The sequence below is a fragment of the Lepidochelys kempii genome, chromosome 5 (assembly GCF_965140285.1).
Source record: "Lepidochelys kempii isolate rLepKem1 chromosome 5, rLepKem1.hap1, whole genome shotgun sequence".
In the NCBI taxonomy this organism is placed as follows: Eukaryota; Metazoa; Chordata; order Testudines; family Cheloniidae; genus Lepidochelys; species Lepidochelys kempii.
Window position 1 is genome coordinate 30652864 of NC_136384.1, and position 21520 is coordinate 30674383.

Sequence of the window (21520 nt, forward strand, 5' to 3'; positions counted from 1 at the left end):
ATCTGGGTTCTTATTGCCACCAGCTGTCTCCAACACTTGTAGCTTCACCACCCAGCCCTGAAAACTACAACCCTTACCCACTGCACTCAACCCCCATCACCATGCAGTATAGACATCCTGAAGTGCAGCACTCATTGCACAGCACTCCAAACAGGAAGGCTGAGTATGATAACAGGACATACGCAAACCTGTGATTGTACCGTTCCTCACCCCATCCCTTTGCCCTTTGTGTTTCCCAGGCAGTTGTGTTTCTTTTCAATAAATGCATTTTCTTTTCATTAAATGGATTTTTTGGCTTTGAAAACTTTCTTTATTATTGTATAAAGTAAAAGATACCTTCGGAAAGATACCTTGCCCAGGAAAGCAACAGGCACTGGAAGTCAGTGTATCATATGTAGCAAAAACAGATTCCTGCTAACATTGGAACCAATGCACTTCACTCCCGTGCAGGGCACCAAACATTACTGGTGGATTTCAGCCTCAAATTGCTCCTTCAAGGCATCCTAATCCTTGTAGCCCCGCACTTGGCCCCTCTAACAGCCCTGCTCTCTGAGTGTTCAAATTCAGCCTCCAGGTGTTGAACCTCCGAGTTTCATGCCTGAGTGAATCATTCACTCTTCCCTTCACAAATGTTATGGAGGGTATAGCAAGCAGCTATAACCGCGGGGATGCTGTTATCAGCCAGGTCCAGCTTCCCATACAGAGAGCGCCAGCGGCCCTTTAAACGGCCAAAAGCACACTCCACAGTCGTTCTGCACCAGCTCAGCCTGTTGTTGAACCGCTCCTTGTTGCTGTCAAGGCTCCCTGTGTAGGGTTTCTTGAGCCATGGCATTAAAGGGTAAGTGGGGTCTGCAAGGATCACAATGGGCATTTCGACTTCCCCTATGGTGATCATCTGATCTGGGAAAGAAGTCCCAGCTTGCAGCTTCCTGAACAGGCCAGTGTTCCAATAGATGCATGAGTCATGCACCTTTCTGGGCCAGCCTGTGTTAATGTCAGTGACACACTCACGGTGATCCACAAGCGCCTGGAGAACCATAGAAAAATACCCCTTCCGATTAACGTACTTGGAGGCTAGGTGGGCTGGAGCCAGAATTGGAATGTGTGTGCCATCTATTGCCGCTCCGCAGTTAGGGAAACCCATTTGTGCAAAGCCATCCACAATGTCAAGCACGCTACCCGGAGTCACAGTTCTTCTGAGCAGGATGCGATTAATGGCCCTGCAAACTTGCATCAACACGATTCCAACGGTCGACTTCCCCATTCCAAACTGGTTAGCGACCGACTGGTAGCTGTCTGGAGTTGCCAGCTTCCAGATTGCAAAAGCCACCCGCTTCTCCACCATCAGGGCAGCTCTCAATCTCGTGTCCATGCGCTGCAGGGTGGGGACGAGCTCCTCACACTGTCCCATGAAAGTGGCTTTTCTCATCTGAAAGTTCTGCAGCCACTGCTCGTCATCCCAGACTTGCATGACGATGTGATCCCACCACTCAGTGCTCATTTCCCGGAGCACAAAAGTGCCATTCCACGGTGGTGAGCATGTCCATGAATGCCACAAGCAATCTTGTGTCGTATGCGTTACTTGCGTCGATATCATTGTCGGAGTCCTCACTGTCACTTTGGATTTTAAGGAGTAACTCGACTGCCAAATGCGATGTGCTGGTGAGACTCGTCAGCATATTCCTCAGCAGTTTGGGCTCCCTTCCCACAGACCGAAAAGGAAGACAGAGCACGCAGTACAAAAAATGTTGAAAGATGGTGCCAATTGTGGACGGAAGCAGAGGGATTGCTTGGATTCAAACTGATGCATCACAGGGCATTGGGACAGCACCCAGAATGCCCCGCACTCCCCACCCCCTTCCCACAGCGCCAGAATGGGAAGAGGTGCTCTGTGGGATAGCTGCCCACAATGCACTGCTCCCAATGCCACTGCAAGTGCCGCAAATGTGGACATGCCAGTGTGCTTGCAGCTGTCAGCGTGGACAGACTGCAGCGTTTTCCCTACTGCACTCTAAGAAGGCTGGTTTAACTCAAAGTGCTCTACATTTGAAAGTATAGCCATGCCCTTATTCTCCCTGCTTCTGCTTTTTTCAAGCCTAAGCTTCTATAGCTTTTCTTCCAAAGTGCCATCTGTGATGCTGGCAGACGAGGTGCCAGCTCATGCCAAGGTCCCTAAGCCTAACTGAACACGGACACATGCATAGCTGGAAACCAATCTGACTCACCTGTGTGTTACTATTGTTAAAATAGATATTAGAGTTCTAAGAATGTATTTAGTCTTTAGACTTTATGAAATGCTTGTATGATGCTGCATGTATTAATCTTACTAATATTATCCGTATTCCGTATCATCGGGTGATATTTAAGTGTTTGCTCTGTAACTATAAAAAGTTTGCTAAGATTGTATACCCCACAGTCAGGAGAGAAGCATTACCAAGTGCGATGTACTAGTTTACCATATCATTTCCTCCCCAACAAAAAAAGGCCCATAAACACCAGACAAACCATCGTGGAACATCAGTGGACAAAAGACTTTGTCGATTGCTTCCCTCGCACCTATGAAGACAGCAGGGGACTGGACTAGATGACCTTTTGAGGTCCCTTCCAGTCCTACGATTTTGATTCTAGGTGCACAAGCACTCATCCCATCACAGTTTGAACGCTGGGGGAAGGGAATAGAAATCCACATTAAGGAGAAATCATCATCACTGTGCTGCTTGGAATTGGGAGAGGGCAATATTTCTAAGCATAAGCCAGGGATCCCCAAGTCGCTTAGTTTGGTTAGCCCTAAAAGACATAATGCTTGCAGACAGAGCAGCTACTATCACCTTTTTGGAATTTCAGACTAACTCATTTGTGTGTATGGTTATCTGCTTTAACCTTGTAAAATAACTAATTTCTTTTTCCTAATTAATAAATCTGTATTCAGTTTATTACAGAATTGGCTACAAGCACGGCCTTTGGCGAGAGAGCTAAAGTGACCTGTGGTAAGTGACTGGCTCGTTGGGATTTGGAGTAACCAGAATATCGTCGTGATTTTTGGTGGAAGGGACCATCTACCACAAAGGCAGGCTTGCATGGGTGGCAAGATAAACTGGAGTGTCCCAGGGGACTGTCTGTTACAGTGCTTGTCAAGTTCACATTTGTTACTTGATTGGTGGAATCTAATACAAAACATTAGGGCTGTTGATTAACTGCAGTTAACTTACATGATTAACTAAAAAAAAAATTAATAGCAATTAAAAAAATTAATCGTGATTAATCGCACTGTTAAACAATAGAATACCAATTGAAATTTATTAAATATTTTTGGAGGTTTCTCTACATTTTCAAATATATTGGATTTAAATTACAAACACAGAATACAAAATGTACAGTTCTCACTTTATATTATTTTTATTACAAATATTTGCATTGTAAAATGATAAGATAGTATTTTTCAATTCACCTCATTCAAGTATTGCAGTGAAATCTCTTTCTAGTGAAAGTGTAACTTACAAATGTAGATTTTTTTTAAAACTTAACTGCACTCAAAAATAAAACAGTGTAAAACTTTAGAGCCTACAAGTCCATGCAGTCGTTGTACTTCTTGTTCAGCCAATTGCTAAGACAAACAAGTTTGTTTACATTTATGAGAGATACTGCTGCCTGCTTCTTATTTACAATGTCACCAGAAAGTGAGAACAGGCATTTGCATGGCACTTTTGCAGACGGTGTTGCAAGGTATTTACGTGCCAGATATGCTAAACACTCGTATGCCCCTTCATGCATGGGCCACCATTCCAGAGGACATGATTCCATGCTGATTATTCTTGTTAAAAAAATACTGCATAAATTAAATGTGTTACTGAATTCCTTGGGGGAGAATTGTATGTTTCCTGTTCTGTTTTACCTGCATTCTGCCATATATTTCATATTATAGTAGTCTCAGACCCAGCACATATTCGTTTTAAAAATACTTTCACAGCAGATTTGACAAAATGCAAAGAAGGTACCAATGTGAGATTTCTAAAAACAGCTACTGCACTTGACCCAAGGTTTAAGAATCTGAAGTGCTGTCCAAAATCTGAGAAGGATGAGGTTTGGAGCATGCTTTCAGTTGTCTTTAAAAGAGCAACACTCTGATGCAGAAACCACAGAATCCGAACCTCCAAAAAAGAAAAATCAACTTTCTGCTGAAGGCATCTATCTCAGATGATGAAAATGAACATGTGTCTGTCCACTCTGCTTTGGACTTTTATCAAACAGAACCCATCATCAGCATGGAATGGTGGTTGAAGCATGAAGGGACACATGAATCTTTAGCGCATCTCGCACGTAAATATCTTGCAACGCTGGCTACAACAGTGGCATGTGAACACCTGTTCTCACTTTCAGGTGACATTGTAAACAAAAAGCGGGCAGCATTATCTCCTGCAAATTGTAACCAAACTTGTTTGTCTGAGCGATTGGCTGAACAAGAAGTAGGAATGAGTGGACTTGTAAGATTTATTGTTTTGTTTTTGAGTGATGTAACCAAAAAAAAAAAATAAAAAAAATCTACATTTGTAAGTTACACTTTCACAATAAAGAGATTGCACCCCAGTACTTGTATGAGGTGAACGGAAAAATACTACTTTTAAATAGTTTTTACAGTGCAAGTATTTGTAACAAAAATAATAACATACGGTGAGCACTGCACACTTTGTATTGTGTTGTAATTTAAATCAATATATTTGGAAATGTAGAAAAACATCGAAAAATATTTAAATAAATAGTATTCTATTATTGTTTAACAACGCAATTAATCTCTATTAATATTTTTAATCACTTGACAGCCCTACAAAACATACAACCAGTTTGGGGCTTGTGCCCTGGTTTGTGGCAATCTGCCCTAAGGTTGGCACTCACGTCCATGAGCCTCTTCAGACAGCTTGACACCATCGTTTCAAAAACTGTATTCCACACACAAAGCCATGCAACTTGAGTTCTAACAACAACTGGAAAATGTGGACTAAGAGTGGAAGAATCATGAGATTCCACCCTGAGACAGGAAAGCACAAGAGACCCAACCCCGAAAGGGGACAGAGGTGTAACTAACCCTGTAATTTTAATAAATATATATTAAATAATGGTTTTCTAAAAGCTATACAAGTTTATTTAACTCACATGGGTGTAACCAAGAGTTTTCCCCAATTTCATTTGTTACAAAATAAAACAGAAACTAACAAATGAATAGAAGAACTAGAAGGGAGGTTGAATAAGTCCTTAATTTGTTTTCTAAGAAAATAATTTGCTTTAAATAGCAACTGAACTTTCCATCTCTATCTCAAATCACTTGTGCACTATACTTAGTTTCACAGAGTTGTGGTCAACCTTGCCTTTCCAGCAGGGAAATAAAGTACTGCTTAGAATAAAATTATCTGACAACTAGCAAAACAAAAAGTAGAATGTAAGGTGTAAGTTTTTAAACAATGAGGGTAATTAACTATTGGGACAATTTACCAAAGGTCACGGTAGACTTTACAAATTAATATTGTCAGTGATAGAAATATAAGTCCTATATTTATTATCTGAGTGTAATATTTAATATTAATAATCTATAATTATGATGCTCACAAATCACTCAGGGAAAGAAGGAAATAAATATTCAACAACATGGTAATGGAACATGCTCCAATGAAGTATTTTATTAATAATGAAATAGAGGAGTGGATCCTTTGGAGAGTTCCTCGGAATCCACAGAAGTCAAAAGTTATTTAAAAGAAAGAACATCTATTCAATGTCTAGTATCTTTCCTGGGCGGTCAAAGGGTTAGAAATTCAGACTCCTAAGAAGGGAAAGAATTAGTGCCTCTTATTGCCCAGCAGCAGATTTCTCCCGATTCACTGATAGGATGATAGTCTCAATGCTGATTAACATGTGTTTAGCTAGAAATCTACTGATTGCAGTATAAGAAAGATTTAAGAGGAAAAGAACAAATCTTTACAGCTCTGACAATGACCCAAAGGACCCTTAGCAAAAGGAAGAATAATTTCTTTTAAAGACTAAATCTTATGAAGAAAAACTGTAAATTTAAGCATATCTTTCAAGTGCACTAATCTGTCAAGCCTGTTGCCATACAGACTAATAAAAAGTGCTCCCCATAATTTATTAGAGGCCAAAAATACTCCTCTTTCAAAAACAGGATTACCTCAACAGAACTCTTGATTCAAAATAAAGTGCTTTGCCAAAAGAACTCTGAAGAGAGAATCCTATTTTTATACTGCATTTAATCTCCCTTAGTCTCATAAGTGTATTTCTCTACAGTTTGAATCAGAAGACATAAAAAACTTGAAAACAAAAAAGTGAAATATCAAAATCCTAAAAATCGTTTTAACACAAACAATTCAGGGAATTTAAGAACTGTTGGTTACAGCAGCAGAGCATATTGACATGCAAGAGAAATTCAGAAGCAATATGATACAGATGCTGCAGAGATATGGCACTCTTGAATTTCAAGGGGAAGGTGCAAGTTACTTCACCGAGGAAGCACATTTTCCTTTTCAAACAAGAGACTAATTCAGGACACTTTAGAAATTATGAAAAATTTGAAAAAGATTGTCGGGGATACTATACTGATTTTTGGAGGAACTAGTTTCCAGTCAGCTTTATTAGTAATTTATTAATTCATAAATTCATCAAAAAATAGTATCTTGGTCTCGAATATGTAGCTTTCATTTAAAATGTCAGTCTGAACCTTGCTTTATATTAAATATGTATTTTGACTCCTTTAACTAAGTTTGGGGGGGAAAATACAAGACGAGGAAAACAAGTCATTTTTAAGCATACTAGTTTTTCCTGATCATAAAAATACAGGTAGATACTGACCTCTGAAGTAACAACTGCCGGAAGTTTCCACTTTGTGGATTAATGGTTAGATGATGAGATAGATAATTACACAGCCGTGCTCCCATGTAGGAAAAATTGGGGACAGATGTGGCCTTCCAAAATAAATTCAGAAAAATAAATTATTATTCACAATAAACGAAAATTAGCTCATTAGGAAATAAAGATTATCTTTCAGTAAAAGCACTTGATCAACACCAATGGATTTCTTAAAAGCTGGCTATATCATAGAGCAGCAGACTAAGCAAAAAGAGAGAACTTCAATAACTTATTTGTAACATGCTTAATTTCAGCAAAGGATTGCTCAGAGTCTAATGGCAATTCAATATCAAACAAGCTTTCCCACACCGTGAAGTTCTGACTTCATAAAAATGCCAACACCCGCCAGCATAAAGGCACTGTAAGAACAGTAAGACAATGGAACAGAGTGCCTAGGGAGGTTGTGAAAGCCCCTTCACTGAAGGTTTTCAAAAGGAGGCTGGACAGCCACGTGTCTTGGATGGATTAGATACAACAAATCCTACATCTTGGCTGGGGGTTAGACAAGATGACCCTTGCTGTCCCTTCTAACCCTATGATTCTGTGTCTCCTAATTCCTCCTCCCCTTCACATCCCAATGCCCAGTTTATTTGCCCACTAGTAATTTATTGTTTACCTAAACAATACCTAAATGTCAATACTTAGATCAAAGTTCAGAAACCTAAGAATGCTGTGAACATAAAAATAGCCAAAACCTCAACTAAAAATGCTTGTGCATCACTCAACAGGCAAAGCACTTAACACGTGAGAAACAGAGTCAAAACCATTATAAACTAGTCAAGGTTGCAAAACTTTTATTTTCTCCCCGTTCTCCTAAAAAAGACAGTACTTAATTTTGGGAGGAAGGGAGGTCTATTTTTTGAACATTTATATCACTCCGAATTAAATGAGCAAAATATTTGAAAAGCTGTGTTTTTTAACAGTAGAAACATTTTGATCTGTGAATGAAAATCTATTCTAAAAATTGAAAAAGGAAGGACATCAAGATTTTTGTTATTCCTATTAAGGAGCAATATGAAAATTAAAGAGCCCTCTAGAAGCCTGTGAAGAATGGTAACGGGTAAATAACATTGGTGATTAGAAAGAGGGTCATGGCTAGCAGTTACAATCAACAGTCAGATGCTGAAGAGATGGGATTGGGTACAATTGTGAACTGTTAGGAGGGCTTGGTTTGCTGGAGTCTAGAAACTAAACGGAGGTGTGCTGGGTATTTGATAATGTTGCTCTCTATGAAGGCAGCTAGTTCATTTTAAGTCTTCAGTGATGAATTCACATAGATGGTTGTTTCTCTTTCTGAAAGGCAAAGCTAAATGGAAAAGCTATTGTTCAGTAAAACAAACTGACTGTTTAGTGATTAGCAAACATTTGCTTATTAATTCCTGACTCAACGTGCCTAAAACTGAATGAAGGAAGTGGTACAAAACAAATGACTGGACTGAAATAATTAAAACAAATGTTATCAAGAGTTATTCAGGAATGAATAATGGATTCATGCTCTTCTAGGAAGCCATTTTCTTCTGATTCTTCAAAATCAAACATGTCATTGAAATTTTTTCTATTGAAATGAAATAGCAGAAAATTGATTAGTTTGATGCTGCTGCAAGCAATACATTCTCAATACAGGCATCATAGTCAGAACTTCTAGCAACTCTTCAATTTCAGTTTCTTTCAGAAGAAGCTTGCTTGACTGCAACATCCCAAAAATGGTAAATTCTGTGATTATGCCAGACTTGAACTTGATAGGGAAGATACAAAGTTCCTTTATGCTAATATCACCTTCAATGTAGCACAAAATGAATAAGTTAAAAGATGATTGAAACACTTTTCCCTCGATATACTCCACCAGACAAATTTATACTTGTGACTCCACTGCTAAAGACTACAAATAAAGAAAGATAGGAAAGAATTAAGAATCCATACTGACAAGGTAAATTGGTTTGTCAAACAGGATAATCGAATAATGGCTATACGCCATAGAAGAAAAATGCATTCCTACTTAATTATTAATTCTACATCTGAAATTAAAACCACACAGCTTTATGTCCAAAATGCAAAAGATACCATTCAAGAAGGATGAGAAAAATACTGACATGGAGATCTTTACCATTTTCTTAATGAAAATAAAATGTATGGGCATTCAGCACACTATTTAAAACCCATTTAGCAAGTAGCACAACTGTGGAAATTACAAAAAACCCAAACCACTAACTGGTGTAATGGTTGGTTGAAAAAGGAGAAATCATGCCTCAACTTCCCTAAGACACTCTAGATCTCTTAGGAAGATTGTGTGTCTATCCAACAGTGATAATATGATTAAATTTGCACTATTCAGGCCATCGAAACAGCACCCATTTGATATAAGAGGGTATTAAAATAACAAACATAATTGAAAGAGGTTTCAGAGGGATTTGAAAGATTACAGGCTGAAGAAAGTGTTGCAGTTTCACTGGAATCTCATCTGATCTAAGTGAAGAACTGGAACCACACAAGAACAAAATTGAAAATTGATTCTATGGAACTTTTTCAATACTTTGCCAACATGACTGATCCAATCAAGGTCAGAAACGGAACCCAAAACAAAACCGCCTCTTCCCATCCTCAGACCCAAAATGTAGTTAATGCAATGTAATCCTAAATTTTGTCATTCTCTGACATTTAAAAATTGAATATTCAGGTTTCAAGCCCAAATTCTATGTTTCCAAAGGACAGTGTGACAACACCATTGCATCAAAATGGTAGAAAGTTGTAGATGTCAAATCATGGAAGACAGAACTGAATTCAGAACTGACAGGTTTTCTGTTGGTTTTTTTTTTTTTTTTTTAAGAAGATCTGTACTTCTGTCTAGTTAGAACAGCTGCAGTTGAGCAAATGCTCATCACACACCGGAATTTATTTATCTGAAATTTTTGTAATAGGTCAGATGCTGAAAAAATTAATTAAGTTGGTAAAAGTATAATTTTATCTAGTATGAGATACAAGAATAATTGTGTGCCTAACTAATTTGTAGATTGGGAAATCAAATATTATATTCTTGTGTTTTACATACAGAACTGCAAGCTTTTCGGTGTGGATACTGTAAGTGCCTTATGTTTAAGATGGAGTCATAACGTATACATTATGCACTGTATCACTTTGGGTGGTTTATCTCCACTGGTTCCTCTACCCCATTTGAGGAAATCACAGCAACTCAAAAACACACACTAAAGCAAAACCTGGTTAATTGTTAAAAAAAAAAAAAAAAAATTAAAATTGTCAGACAATTTTACTCTACGTGAAATCTCCTTGCTACTTCCATATTTATACATGGAAAAAAGTTTTACCTATTTCCTCCCTCCCTCCCTCCCCCACAATAAATTTGAGTTTCATACACTAGTTCTCTATTCATGGTGCTCCATAGAGAATTAAAATTGGAGAAATAATAGTGATGCTGCCAAATGAAGCACTGATAAAGGAAGGTTGGATGAACTGTTTGCTTAATTGGAATCAGTCTTTTTGGAAAAATATGAGAAATTTTATACAGGCTAGTCTCCCATATGACTGATCAACCATTCATTCAGCTCAATATTCTTCAAATTATCTCACACATCAGATACCAAAACCACTTTATAAACTTACACCGTCCTGAAATATTTTAAGATCGTTCTCAAATTCTATTTTAAATCTGGATACAATTTTTGTTTCAATCAACATTTGTTATTTTTCACTTTCTGTAACAAGTAGCAATTACAAATGTTGCATGAAATTAAGCCAAAAGCCCTGAAAGAACAATTGATATTAGCTCATTAGCACAGAAAAATTTTTCTAAACCTCTGAGGATAGGACAAGAAGCAATGGGCTTAAATTGCAGCAAGGGTGGTTTAGGTTGGACATTAGGAAAAACTTCCTAACCAACGGTCAGGGTGGTTAAGCATTAGAATAAGTTACCTAGAGAGGTTGTGGAATCTCCATCATTAGGGATTTTTAAGAGCAAGTTGGACAAACATCTGTCAGGGATGGTCTAGATAATACTTAGTCCTGCCTTGAGTGCAGGGGACTGGACTAGAGGACCTCTCGAGGTCCCTTCCAGTTCTATGATTAGCTTAGCAACACAGCTCTTTCCAATGCCTCCCCAATTAGTACATAGTTCAATTCAAGATCTTCATCCTCATATTCATGGCCATCCATGGAACTGGACCTACCTACCTCAGAGATTAGCTCTTTCTTCAATCATGATCTTCCAAAATAGATACATTCCAATGGAAGCATAGAACCTTCAGCCAGTAGAGAAGCATTTCCCAGTGTCAGGCACACAAAGGGATATAGGCAGATCCCTCAATTGTTTTCCAGTCTCAGCTTTTGTTTTTTAAAAAGTAAATCTCTAACTGTTATTAAGAGGAAAACCTTCAAAAATTGACTCAGTTTTAACTGATGAAGCAACGTCTGTCTGAGTTCACAGAGAATATGCAACAATAGCTCTGGGAAGTGTTAACTTGCTCATTGATTGTGATGAAAGGAGGATTCAAAGGAACCTGATGTCATCTTTCATTAATCTCTATTATATGAACTCCAACATATGCCCCTGGCAGCCCTCAAACGCCAAGAAACTAAAAGTGAGCCTCAGAAGGAGGACTACAAGTATCTTTTTCAGTCCCACATATCAGTGAATCTCAAACTAAAGATATATGTACATGGGGGGGGGGGGGGGGGGAGAGGAGGAAGGAAGGAAAGGAAGACCCGCAGCAATGAGTCTCAGATCCCGGGTCATTGAGCTTGCACTATGAGACTAAAAACAACAGTGAAGACATTTGGGCTCAGGCCAGAACCTGGAGACCCACCCCTTTTGCAGGTTTCAGAACCCGGACTCCAGCCCCAGCCTGTACACTGCTATTTTTAGCCCTGTAGCAGGAACCTTGCAACCTCCATTGACCCAGGCTCTCAGACTCTCTGTTGTGCTTTTTTTTAATTTATTTTTTTTTTGCAGTGTAGAAAAAGTCTATGCCTAAGTTGCAAGACATTATCAGAGAGCAACAGAGAAATGAATACAGCTGGAAATGGCAGTACAAAAACAAACAAGTGATATTTATCCTCCCACTTGCAGCTATGAAAGAGTAACCCACTTCCAGTCACTATTTTCAATTTACAGGGAAAAAGCTTTGCCAGAAACATCAATCTCACGTATGAATGGGAATATACTATAAAAATATTACATGTACACAGAAATGCTAGTTGATATACGGTGACATGCAGCAATCCTAGAAATCCATTTGCTACAGATTAAACAAACAGAATTTGCGTTTTAAAGAGACTCTTTAGTTGTTGCATTTAAAAAAAATAAAAACATACACAGCAGAACCCGGTACCACCAGCGCGTGCACAAGAATATGGGAAATTGATACTGTCAGCCCTGGGCAGTGGGGCTCCCGCTGTCCGATTTCATTTTAATTTTGGAGAAACACTGATTATGTTTTTTTATCTGAGAAAACTAGGATTCCTGGTGATATGTATCTTACACAACTTAATAAATTCATGCTCTGTAGCAAAACCCTACAACAGAACAATGCTATAAACAGAACAATACACAGGCTACCTGTCGATAGATGAGTTCAACAAGCTCTTGTAATGCTTCATCTGTAGTGACCCAACCATTCAGTGTCTCTGCAAAATGCTCTATTTCAGTTTCAAAACAGCCTGGTTGCTCAGTGAGGTGATTTAAGAAATCCTGTACGTATTCTGTCAGAGTTGGATAGCCATCACCTCCATCTTCAAAAGAGGAATCCTAGAGCAATGAAGTAATACACCTATGGTTAGAGGCTACTTAAAAAGCAATCTAAAATAATACGTGCTAGTATCCTCTCTAGCAGTGGCCAGCACCAGATATTTCCAAGGAAAGTGTAAGAACCCTGCCGTGGGCACCTGTGGGATGATTCTCCTCGCACATTAAATCTCATCCTAATCTCTAATAGTTAGACATTGGTTTAAACCAGGAAGCATGAAGGTTAATATCCCCTCCAAAAATTGTTAGTATTAAGTATTATAAGGCTGAATATTCTTATTATCCATATAAATTTCCAAGCCTTTTCTGAATCTTGCTAAGCTCTTGGCCTCAATGACTTCCTATAGCAATGAGTCCCACAAACAACATTTTTTAACAGTCTCCCAAAAACATTTTATGTTTTCCCCTTAACTTGTTTTAAAATTAAATAGAAATATTTATCTGGTTCAATTTTACAGGACTATACATTATCTAAATTAAGTTGACAAATAGTTGATAAGTTATAGACCCTACTGAAGGGACCAAACTGATTCAAGAGTACTTTGGGGAACTGTGACTTTGTAAAGACTCCTTCATACCATATAAGATGACAAATCCCTTCTATAGTGAGTTAACAAAAAATTATTGAAACACAATTGTCAATTTTAAATAATATCTGAGCAACACTAAACTTGACAATGATTTTACACAAATTATTATTATATGTAATGCTTAATTAACAAATCCTTACACTGCTTGCTAGGTATTGTATTTCTACATTAAGAAGTATCGCAGTCTTTAATAATCCAGTAAACTATCATGTGATTATGTGAAAAAAAATTAAGTATTCTAAAATAAAGTAAAATTCTTCTTTCCCATAACTGCTGAGTTACTGCATAGCAACCACTATTCACATTAGGCAGGTACAGAAGAACAGGTGTAGATTCAAACAGCATCCTTGAAATCTGCTTCCACAGTCAGAGGGGAGTGCAGACACACCAACAAGTAAAAGCAACAGCTGACAATCAGAAGCAGCAGCTATTGGGATGTACTGGACACCCTCATTTGGCATAAAGATGAAGGACTTGGAGATGGGAGGAAGGTAACAATTCATCTTGGAGAAGTAGGAGGATAAAACTGAATTCATTTTTTGAGGGTGGCCTCAAGCTTCAGTTAGCTTAGACGTGTCCCTGCATTAATACGCCCCCTCTGTAGTTTAAAGGATAACTTCTGTACCACATCCATCATATACAGCTCTAGTGTACTATAGTTTTGAGGGAATTATGTCTGAGGACACTGGGTACCAAATGGGAGGGAAAAATGCATTATACGTATTACTACTACCAATATAGGACCAGCATGGTGGCACCTGATACACAGAAGGACCAATTGTTTGTTTTAGAGAGAGATAGAGAAACAGATGAAAAGCTGTGTGTCAAATCCTTGGCTGCAAGTCTGTCCCACCCTTAGTAAGCGGGGGGGGGGGGGGGGGAGGGAAGAGAGAGAGAGATAAGGGTTGGGAGGGGAGAGAAAAATGCTTTTGTTCCCTCAGATATAGTGAACACTGTCCCCCACATATTTCATAGAATCATAGGGTTGGAAGGGACCTCAGGAGATCATCTAATCCAACCCCCTGCTCAAAGCAGGACCAATCCCCAATTTTTGCCCCAGATCCCTAAATGGCCCCCTCAAGGATTGAACTCAAAACCCTGGGTTTCGCAGGCCAATGCTCAAACCACTGAACTATATTTCTTTGCTTCCCCGCAGAAAAATGACTTTCTGATGGGGAAGCAAAGGGAAAATGCAAGAGTGGTCATGTGCCCTACCCCAGCAGTGTGGGTTCCTGCTTTTGGGTTCCTGGAGTAGGCAGCGGAGAGATAAATCACCACTGGGGGCGGGGAGCGGGGCTGAGGACGCCCTGGCTGGTGGCTCCTAGCCTGTGTGGGTAGAGCTGGGTTGGGGAAGGACAGAACTTGCTCTTCCCCTGCAAAGAGCAGCTGGGGCTGGGTCAGACCCGCCCCCAGAAACCTCCCCCCGGCTGCAGGAAGCTCTGAACACTCACAAATCTGTTCATCTGGACTCCCCATACAGAAACACCCCACCCACCAAGCTCCCCAAAACCTCCCAACTCCACCGAGCCTCACACCCTCCTGCACCCAGAGCCCCCCTGCACCCAGAAAAAGGCTGTTTCTGATTGTCCCTCTGTAAAACCCATGACCTTTTTTTTTTTTTTTTTAAAAAGAGGAAGATAATACAGAAGTACTAACAAAAAGAACACAGTCCAAAAATTAACTCTGGAACTTAGCACACTGAAATAGATTTGCCATCAGCAGCTTCTTACATTCACATAGCATCTTATCCTGAAGGACTCCAAATGGCTTTATAAATTTAAATATAAGCGATACAAGAATCACTTCAGTTATCTCTGAACTACAGCAGCTATTTAACAGTGCACAGCAACACTATGCTGCAGATAAGACTATGAAGCTAATACTGTAAGTGAAAGCACTGGGAGACTTTTAGGCACAAAGTAATTATGCAATTTGAATTTGATCTGAATAAGAGTTCAACTGCTTACTTTTGCAAAAAAGTATAAGGGAATCTTTAATGAACTGAAATCAACAATCCTTTGGTTGTAAGTGTCATCTGATCAAATCATTAAACATCTTAAAATTAATTCTCATATGAGAAACACTCACATATATTAAACAGGAGATACACAGTTTTCTATCCTACACCAATTATGCAGTCTGCTTTGAAGTACTGCACCTTTTGATTTACGTATTTCAAATTAATATATCTTTAGAAAGCAAAGTATTCTTGCTTCCATTTATACTTCTGTCCTGGTCCTTATGTCATGCAAAATGGGTACCAGCATTTTAAACAGGAGCATCATATCAAAAAACCATTAACATTAATCAATATGTAGGACATGACAAATTGGAACAAAGAAGGCAACATTTATGTGCCTTCACCATGCTCTGGAGGGACCACTTTTTTCAGGGAAGGTTTAGCTCAATCTCCATCCCTACTCCTTTGTCTTCAGAAACTGACAAACCATACTACTTGCTACCCCTTGTATTCAGCTTACTGGTTATTAGGCGATGGAACGTCTGACAGCAATAGTTGCTCCAAATACAAGCTTCCGATTTAGAGGTGACGGACCCTATACCCATTACAATCAGTTCTCTTTCCCCATATTTTAATATAGCTCGTGTTAAAATTGGAATATGATTAGAAATTGGAAGCTACCAACCACAGATGTCACATAAATTTAGTTTCATCCATGTACAAAAAGTTTTTACCCTGTTAGCCAGTTAAACACATCAGCATTTATATGTTACAAGTGATGTTAAAGGATCATATTTAAAATCCAGTTTTTATTTCTCCACCTATGTTTCTCAAAACATAGTTTCTCAGTATAATATAAAAATAATTGTCCCACCATTTACAAAATAACAGCATTGAAGTTTGAGGGTTGGTTGTTCAGACAATGCCATTGGAATGCTAAATGATCTGAGTGATTATCATGGAATAAATGGAAAGAAAGACTCCAAGAATTCTCACATGCCTCCCCAGGACTGGAATTATTACAGAGGTAACACTCAAGACAATAGCGTAGATGGTCAGAGAGGTTCACCTTGCATTATACTTATAAGCTGGTCATGAAGAAGCATTGCAGTCTCAGGAAGAGACTGCCTGCTGGGATATTGGTCAAATCAATTTGTAGTGTAATCAAGAAGGAATGCAGTTATCTGGGACAGAAAATCAACCCACAACAAAGACTTTTGTGTATTCTGTAATATTCATTCAGATCACCTAACATTCCAATTTACTGCCGCAGGAAGTGGACCTCCGGCATGGCTGAAGTTGGTGGGGGTAATCTAGTGCTTTCAAACCTGTAACATCTCACACCAAAAAATTATGAGAAAAAATAAACAGTTTGAACCCAGTTAGATACCAAAGACAGAATATTAAACACTTACTGTAAAACTAGGATTATATCCCGACGGATAAAACTCAGGTGCATTCACTGACAATTTTGACGTTGCCACTGGTGCCACAACCAACTGAGGTTTAGCCATTGCTGATCCACAATCGTGAGCTGCAATTTTATCTTGTGATACAGGGGGGACTTTTGTCTGTGGCATATGTTCTGTAAAGATTTTAAAAGCCATCATTATACGTTAACACCTCAATCCTAGAATTTATCAAAGTTCTGTAATTTCACACAAGGAAAAAACATACAATGGAATTCATATTCTTGGGGGATGGAAGAGAAAACAAGATGACTTCAGGAGTTACACATAAAGTAACCTGCAGAGAACTTTTTAAAATTTGTATTGTGCTCTTAAGGCCTAAAAGGTTTTTAGTTTTAAGAGATTTTTTGTTTACCTGGTATTTCTAAGAAATGTCAAGTCTGGTCTTCACTGGTTTTGCTAGAAAACTTGTAAGGATCTCAGATTTTTGTGATTTCTTGTACCTTAACTAAAACAGGAGAAGGCTCTGAATCTTTAGCAAACATTATTTTCTCCCAAATGTTTTAACAAGACACTTCTATACAATTTGACTAAAAATCTCTTCTCTTTTCAGTTGCTCAATTTTCAGTTTCTTATGATGTCATAATGTAGGCTTTGATAAAAACACTTATGCACTGGCTTAAGTTTACTACCTTAAGTAGGCTTATTTACTGCAATAGGCCTAGTCATGGTAGTAAAGCATATACATAAGTGTTTGCAGGATCCAAGCCTTAAATAGTTCTCTAATCACCACAAAAATTTCCAGAGTAGACAGGATCTGAATTTCTAACCTTAAAAACAAAAACAAAACAACACAAAAAAACCACTTTGTTTTTAACAAAACACATTTTAGGCCTTTTTTATACTTTGGAAAGAAGCGAAAACCTCTTTTCTTTTTTTGCAGGTCCCCTTTAAGACAATTATACAAAAAATCTGAAACTACAAAAATCATCATTTCTAAATTACAGATGTCTGAAGAAACATTTGGCTAATCTTTTGGATTTCTCAACTTTTTTTAAAGTAATTCTTCTAAGACTGGTTTCAGAGTAACAGCCGTGTTAGTCTGTATTCGCAAAAAGAAAAAAAAAAAGTGAAGTGAGCTGTAGCTCACGAAAGCTTATGCTCAAATAAATTGGTTAGTCTCTAAGGTGCCACAAGTACTCCTTTTCTTCTAAGACTGTCATTTATTGACAAATACTATGAAAATTGCTGAATTTATATTTTAACAGACACCCCCTCCCATTCACCCTGTTGTAAGTCATTGCCTGAACAGATCAAGCGATATTTCTTGTTTTAAAAAGTTATCTGCGTTTTCACATGTATTTTTATATCTTTGTTATCTTTAGCTAGCTGAGCTATGGAAGTAAAAAATTTGATACCTAGTATTGTTTCTTTGTTATCTGCTTCAGTAAACTATTTTTACAGAAAAAAATTTGCTTTAGAAGAGAGCTGAGGAGGGAACCATTTATGAAAGGTTGAGCTACAGACCTCACAATCTGCTGCCAAATAAAAGAGACGTGTGGATGGATAGAAAACACAGACGAGGATGGTCAGGGGAAGCCTGTGGCGATAATATAATGCAACATCACATCTAACAACCTGGGTACAGGCGCCAGCGAGATGGTTACAGCGCCCTGGGGGGACCTGGCTCTGTTCTGTTGGGGGTGGGGGGGCACTCGGCTGTATCATGGGCTGTTAGGTCGCCGCTCGGTCAGGGCCCCTGGGCGAGGGGCGCAGGGCAGCTCGCCACTGGGACGAGACGTGGGTCTCGGGGCCTCTGCTATGGTGCCCCTCGAAGAGCAGGGCGCGCGGCGGGCAGGACGGCGTCCCAGCGAGCAGGAGAAGGAGCGGGCTCCGGTGACCGGTACGGGAGCGGGTTCCCTGGGGTTTCCCCGGGGCTGCGGCGCCCCAGAGCTGGGGGAGGGGAGTCCCGGTGCCCGGTAACTGAGGAGGAGGAAGGGTTTCCCCGGGGCTCCGTTGCCCGGTGGCGGGCAGTACCTGCGTTTCCGGTGCCCGGCGGCGCTGTCTTAGGCGGCCGAAGCGGCTCCTGCTGCTGCAGGAAGCCCGGCTTGTGCTGCGTTTCGGCGGCCCCCGAGCTGTGGAAGCCGCTGCCTGCGAGACGGGCCCCGCTGCTCCCGCTCTCCGCGGCGCCGGATCCGCTCAGCAGGGCGCCGCCACCTCGGCCCCGGCCCCGGCCCTGGCCCTGGCCTCGGCCGGCACCAGGAGCCCGGTCGAAGCAATCCGACATGCTCGAGCCGGGTCGCTCAAGCGCTGAGGGGAGGGAGCGAGGGGCCGGGCCCGAGGCAGCTCCCGCGGGCCGCTTCCCTCCCTCACGGCGGCTTCGGCAGCCCTGAGCCCTTCACTTTCAGTTTCATCCCACACTGGGCGGCGGCTCACAGCGCCCCCGAGCGGCCGGGAGGCCTCCCACCGCTCCGTCACCATAGTAACCCGGACCCCGCCGAGGGTCGGGGTGCGCGGCTAGGGCGGGCGGGGCAGGGGGAAGCGAGCCCCGACCCGGTGTCCCTAGGAGGAGCGTCTAACGGGCATTAAATAGCTCAGAATTCTCCCCACCTCACGGCACGGGGAATGGGTTGGGGCAGGGTGGTGGCGTGGGAGTGGGGTCCAGCCATGACCCAACTCTCCTGGGGAGCAGGGGGCAGCTTCAAGGAAGGGCCAGCTCCCTGCCAGCTGAACCCATTCATAAGAACAGGGCTGGATTTAGGGGCATGCCATGCACGCGACCGCCTGTGGTGCAGAGCTTGGGGGTGCCGGGCTTCGGGTGCTGTTTTTGTTGTTAGTGACAAAAGGGAAAATAGACTGAGGTAAAATGTTTCAGATCATAGGCGCCAACTTCTGCTGGCGCCGGTGTGTGCTAGACCCCCCCCCACCCCCTTGGGCCCTGCCCGGACTCCAGCCCTGCCCCACCCCCATTCCAACCCCTTCCCCAAAGTTGTCCCCCCCCCCAACTCCGCCCCTATTAGACTCCTTACATCTAATTACATAAAATTACATTTTCCTTGATGTTGTCAGCCATCCCCCTCCTGACCAGTCAGTCAGTGAGAGAGAAGAATGAAGTGATGCGAGAGCCTAGCTATGATATCGTGAACCTTGTTTTATTGGGTAATTGTACTGGTGTTTTAAGACTTGAAGAGTGGAAGTAGTGACTAATAAAGGACATCTTTAATGAGATGCCAGAGGTATCTATTGAACCCTATCTATGCAACAATATAAAAGAAATACTGTTACTTCTTTTGCCATGCTTAACATATGTTTGATGACTTTGTAAGATTGCAGAACATAGACATTTGCTCTCCCTAAGGGTAAGTAAACTTATAGCGCCCTGGGGAGAACGGGCAGGTGCCTGCTGTGGCCTATAATTACTGCAGTTGTGCATGTCCACACTACCTTCTTTGTGTTGGTGGTGCACTTCCCCCCCAGGAGCACTTCCACCAACCTAAGGGGCAGTGTGAGAAGCCGAGAGCCAAAGATCTCTCAGCTCCACTAGCAACTCCCTGCTGGAAGCCTGGCTACTGTGCCCCGTCCCCCTCAGCTCCCTGCTGGGAATAGGGGAAGCCACCTGGAGCTTCTCACCTCCCAGTTCTCCGCTGGGAGTGGGGTCTAAGCTTCTTGCCCTGGCTCCCAGCTGGGAGCAGGGTCCATTCTTCCAACTCTCATGAGGAGCAGGGGGTAGCTGGGCTCTATCTGCCCAGCTTTTGTTGGCTAACAGCCAACGTAAGTAACTGTCTATGTAGACACCGCATTGCCCTAACTACACCAACATAAGCCGTACACCTCTTGGGGAGGTAGAATTATTATGTCGGTGTAGTAGGGCACTTACATCAGCGGGACAAGGCTGTAGTGTAGACACTGACATAATTAAGTGAACATACGCTGCCTTACGTGATTTAACTGTGTAGTGTAAACCAGGCCTACTAGTTTCTGTTTTCCCTTGTAGAAAATAAAAGATGTCTCCAAAGAAGCCTTCAGGAGTTCAGTACAGGAAGTGAAAAGCTCAAGTAAAATCTAGTTTACAGCAAAGGGTAAATTTGATGGGAAAAGATCTGAAACAGAACAACCATGAGTGCCGGGTGAACCCCCTGCCTTTGGGGAGGCTAACCCAACGGCCCCACCCCTTCCACCCAAGGTCCCGCCTGCCAGAGCGCTGAGCCTCCCCACCATGGCCAGAGGAGCCCCAAGCCCCCTTGATCTGTATCTGATCACCAGTAGCAATCCCCCTCCATTCCCCACCCCTTCACCCCCAGATCTGCCAACCAAAGGAAGAGCACTAGGCAATTAATGGGGTGCAAACAATAAGATTTATTAAAATAACTGAGTACAGTAAAAGCTGTTTTATCTGGCACTTTATCAACTGGAAAGCTCTATTAACTGGCATTTCTGATATCTCCCAATACAAATCTTCAGTCTAATAACCAGGACTAGTATACTGCTCAGGAGGTTATGCTATTGTACATTCTGCACTTTACTTTTATGCAAAAGAGGTAGAAGACAAGTAAGCAAGCTATCAGGGATTTATTCAAAAAAGCAGCTTCCAGGGTGAGTCATAAGGTCATTACAGATTCAGCCCAATCTCCTAAACCTTCTACAATAATAAGAATTGATGTTGAGAATGATGACCCTGAGGCACTAGAAGATCCTGAAGTGCCTTCTGAATCATGAAAGATTAAACTATGTTCAGTATAGTTTGTGTATTTTTAATAATCTGGGTGTATGCCATGCGCTGCCCATAGTGATATGTAGTGTCATAAGAACTTACTGTATTGAAAACTTTACCTGTGTACAACTAAGTGCTTCAGAAAACCAACCACTCTCCAGTGAAGTACTACTACTGGATTGGTGAGTACCT

The 21520-nt window shown here is 41.0% G+C and overlaps 2 protein-coding genes across 4 annotated transcripts in view; one reads left to right on the top strand and one right to left on the bottom strand.

The window, feature by feature from the left end:
- PAIP1 (poly(A) binding protein interacting protein 1) overlaps positions 1 to 19027 on the bottom strand; it is a 45133-nt gene extending 26106 nt beyond the window's left edge. The window contains exons 1-4 of one of the 2 annotated variants that reach the window (XM_073343892.2): positions 18655 to 19027; positions 16624 to 16793; positions 12473 to 12661; positions 6850 to 6962 (exon numbers count right to left, since the gene is read on the bottom strand). In XM_073343892.2, the coding sequence (XP_073199993.1) occupies positions 6850 to 6962; positions 12473 to 12661; positions 16624 to 16793; positions 18655 to 18904 (722 nt within the window). In that variant the 5' untranslated portion in view covers positions 18905 to 19027. Of the gene's footprint in view, positions 1 to 6849; positions 6963 to 12472; positions 12662 to 16623; positions 16794 to 17032; positions 17126 to 18654 lie in introns of those variants that run through there. The other variant, XM_073343893.2, reaches the window with a different exon arrangement.
- NNT (nicotinamide nucleotide transhydrogenase) overlaps positions 18395 to 21520 on the top strand; it is a 92901-nt gene continuing 89775 nt past the window's right edge. Inside the window, exon 1 of one of the 2 annotated variants that reach the window (XM_073343880.2) lies at positions 18395 to 18520. The gene's annotated coding sequence lies outside the window, so the exon portion shown is untranslated. Of the gene's footprint in view, positions 18521 to 19278; positions 21511 to 21520 lie in introns of those variants that run through there. The other variant, XM_073343879.2, reaches the window with a different exon arrangement.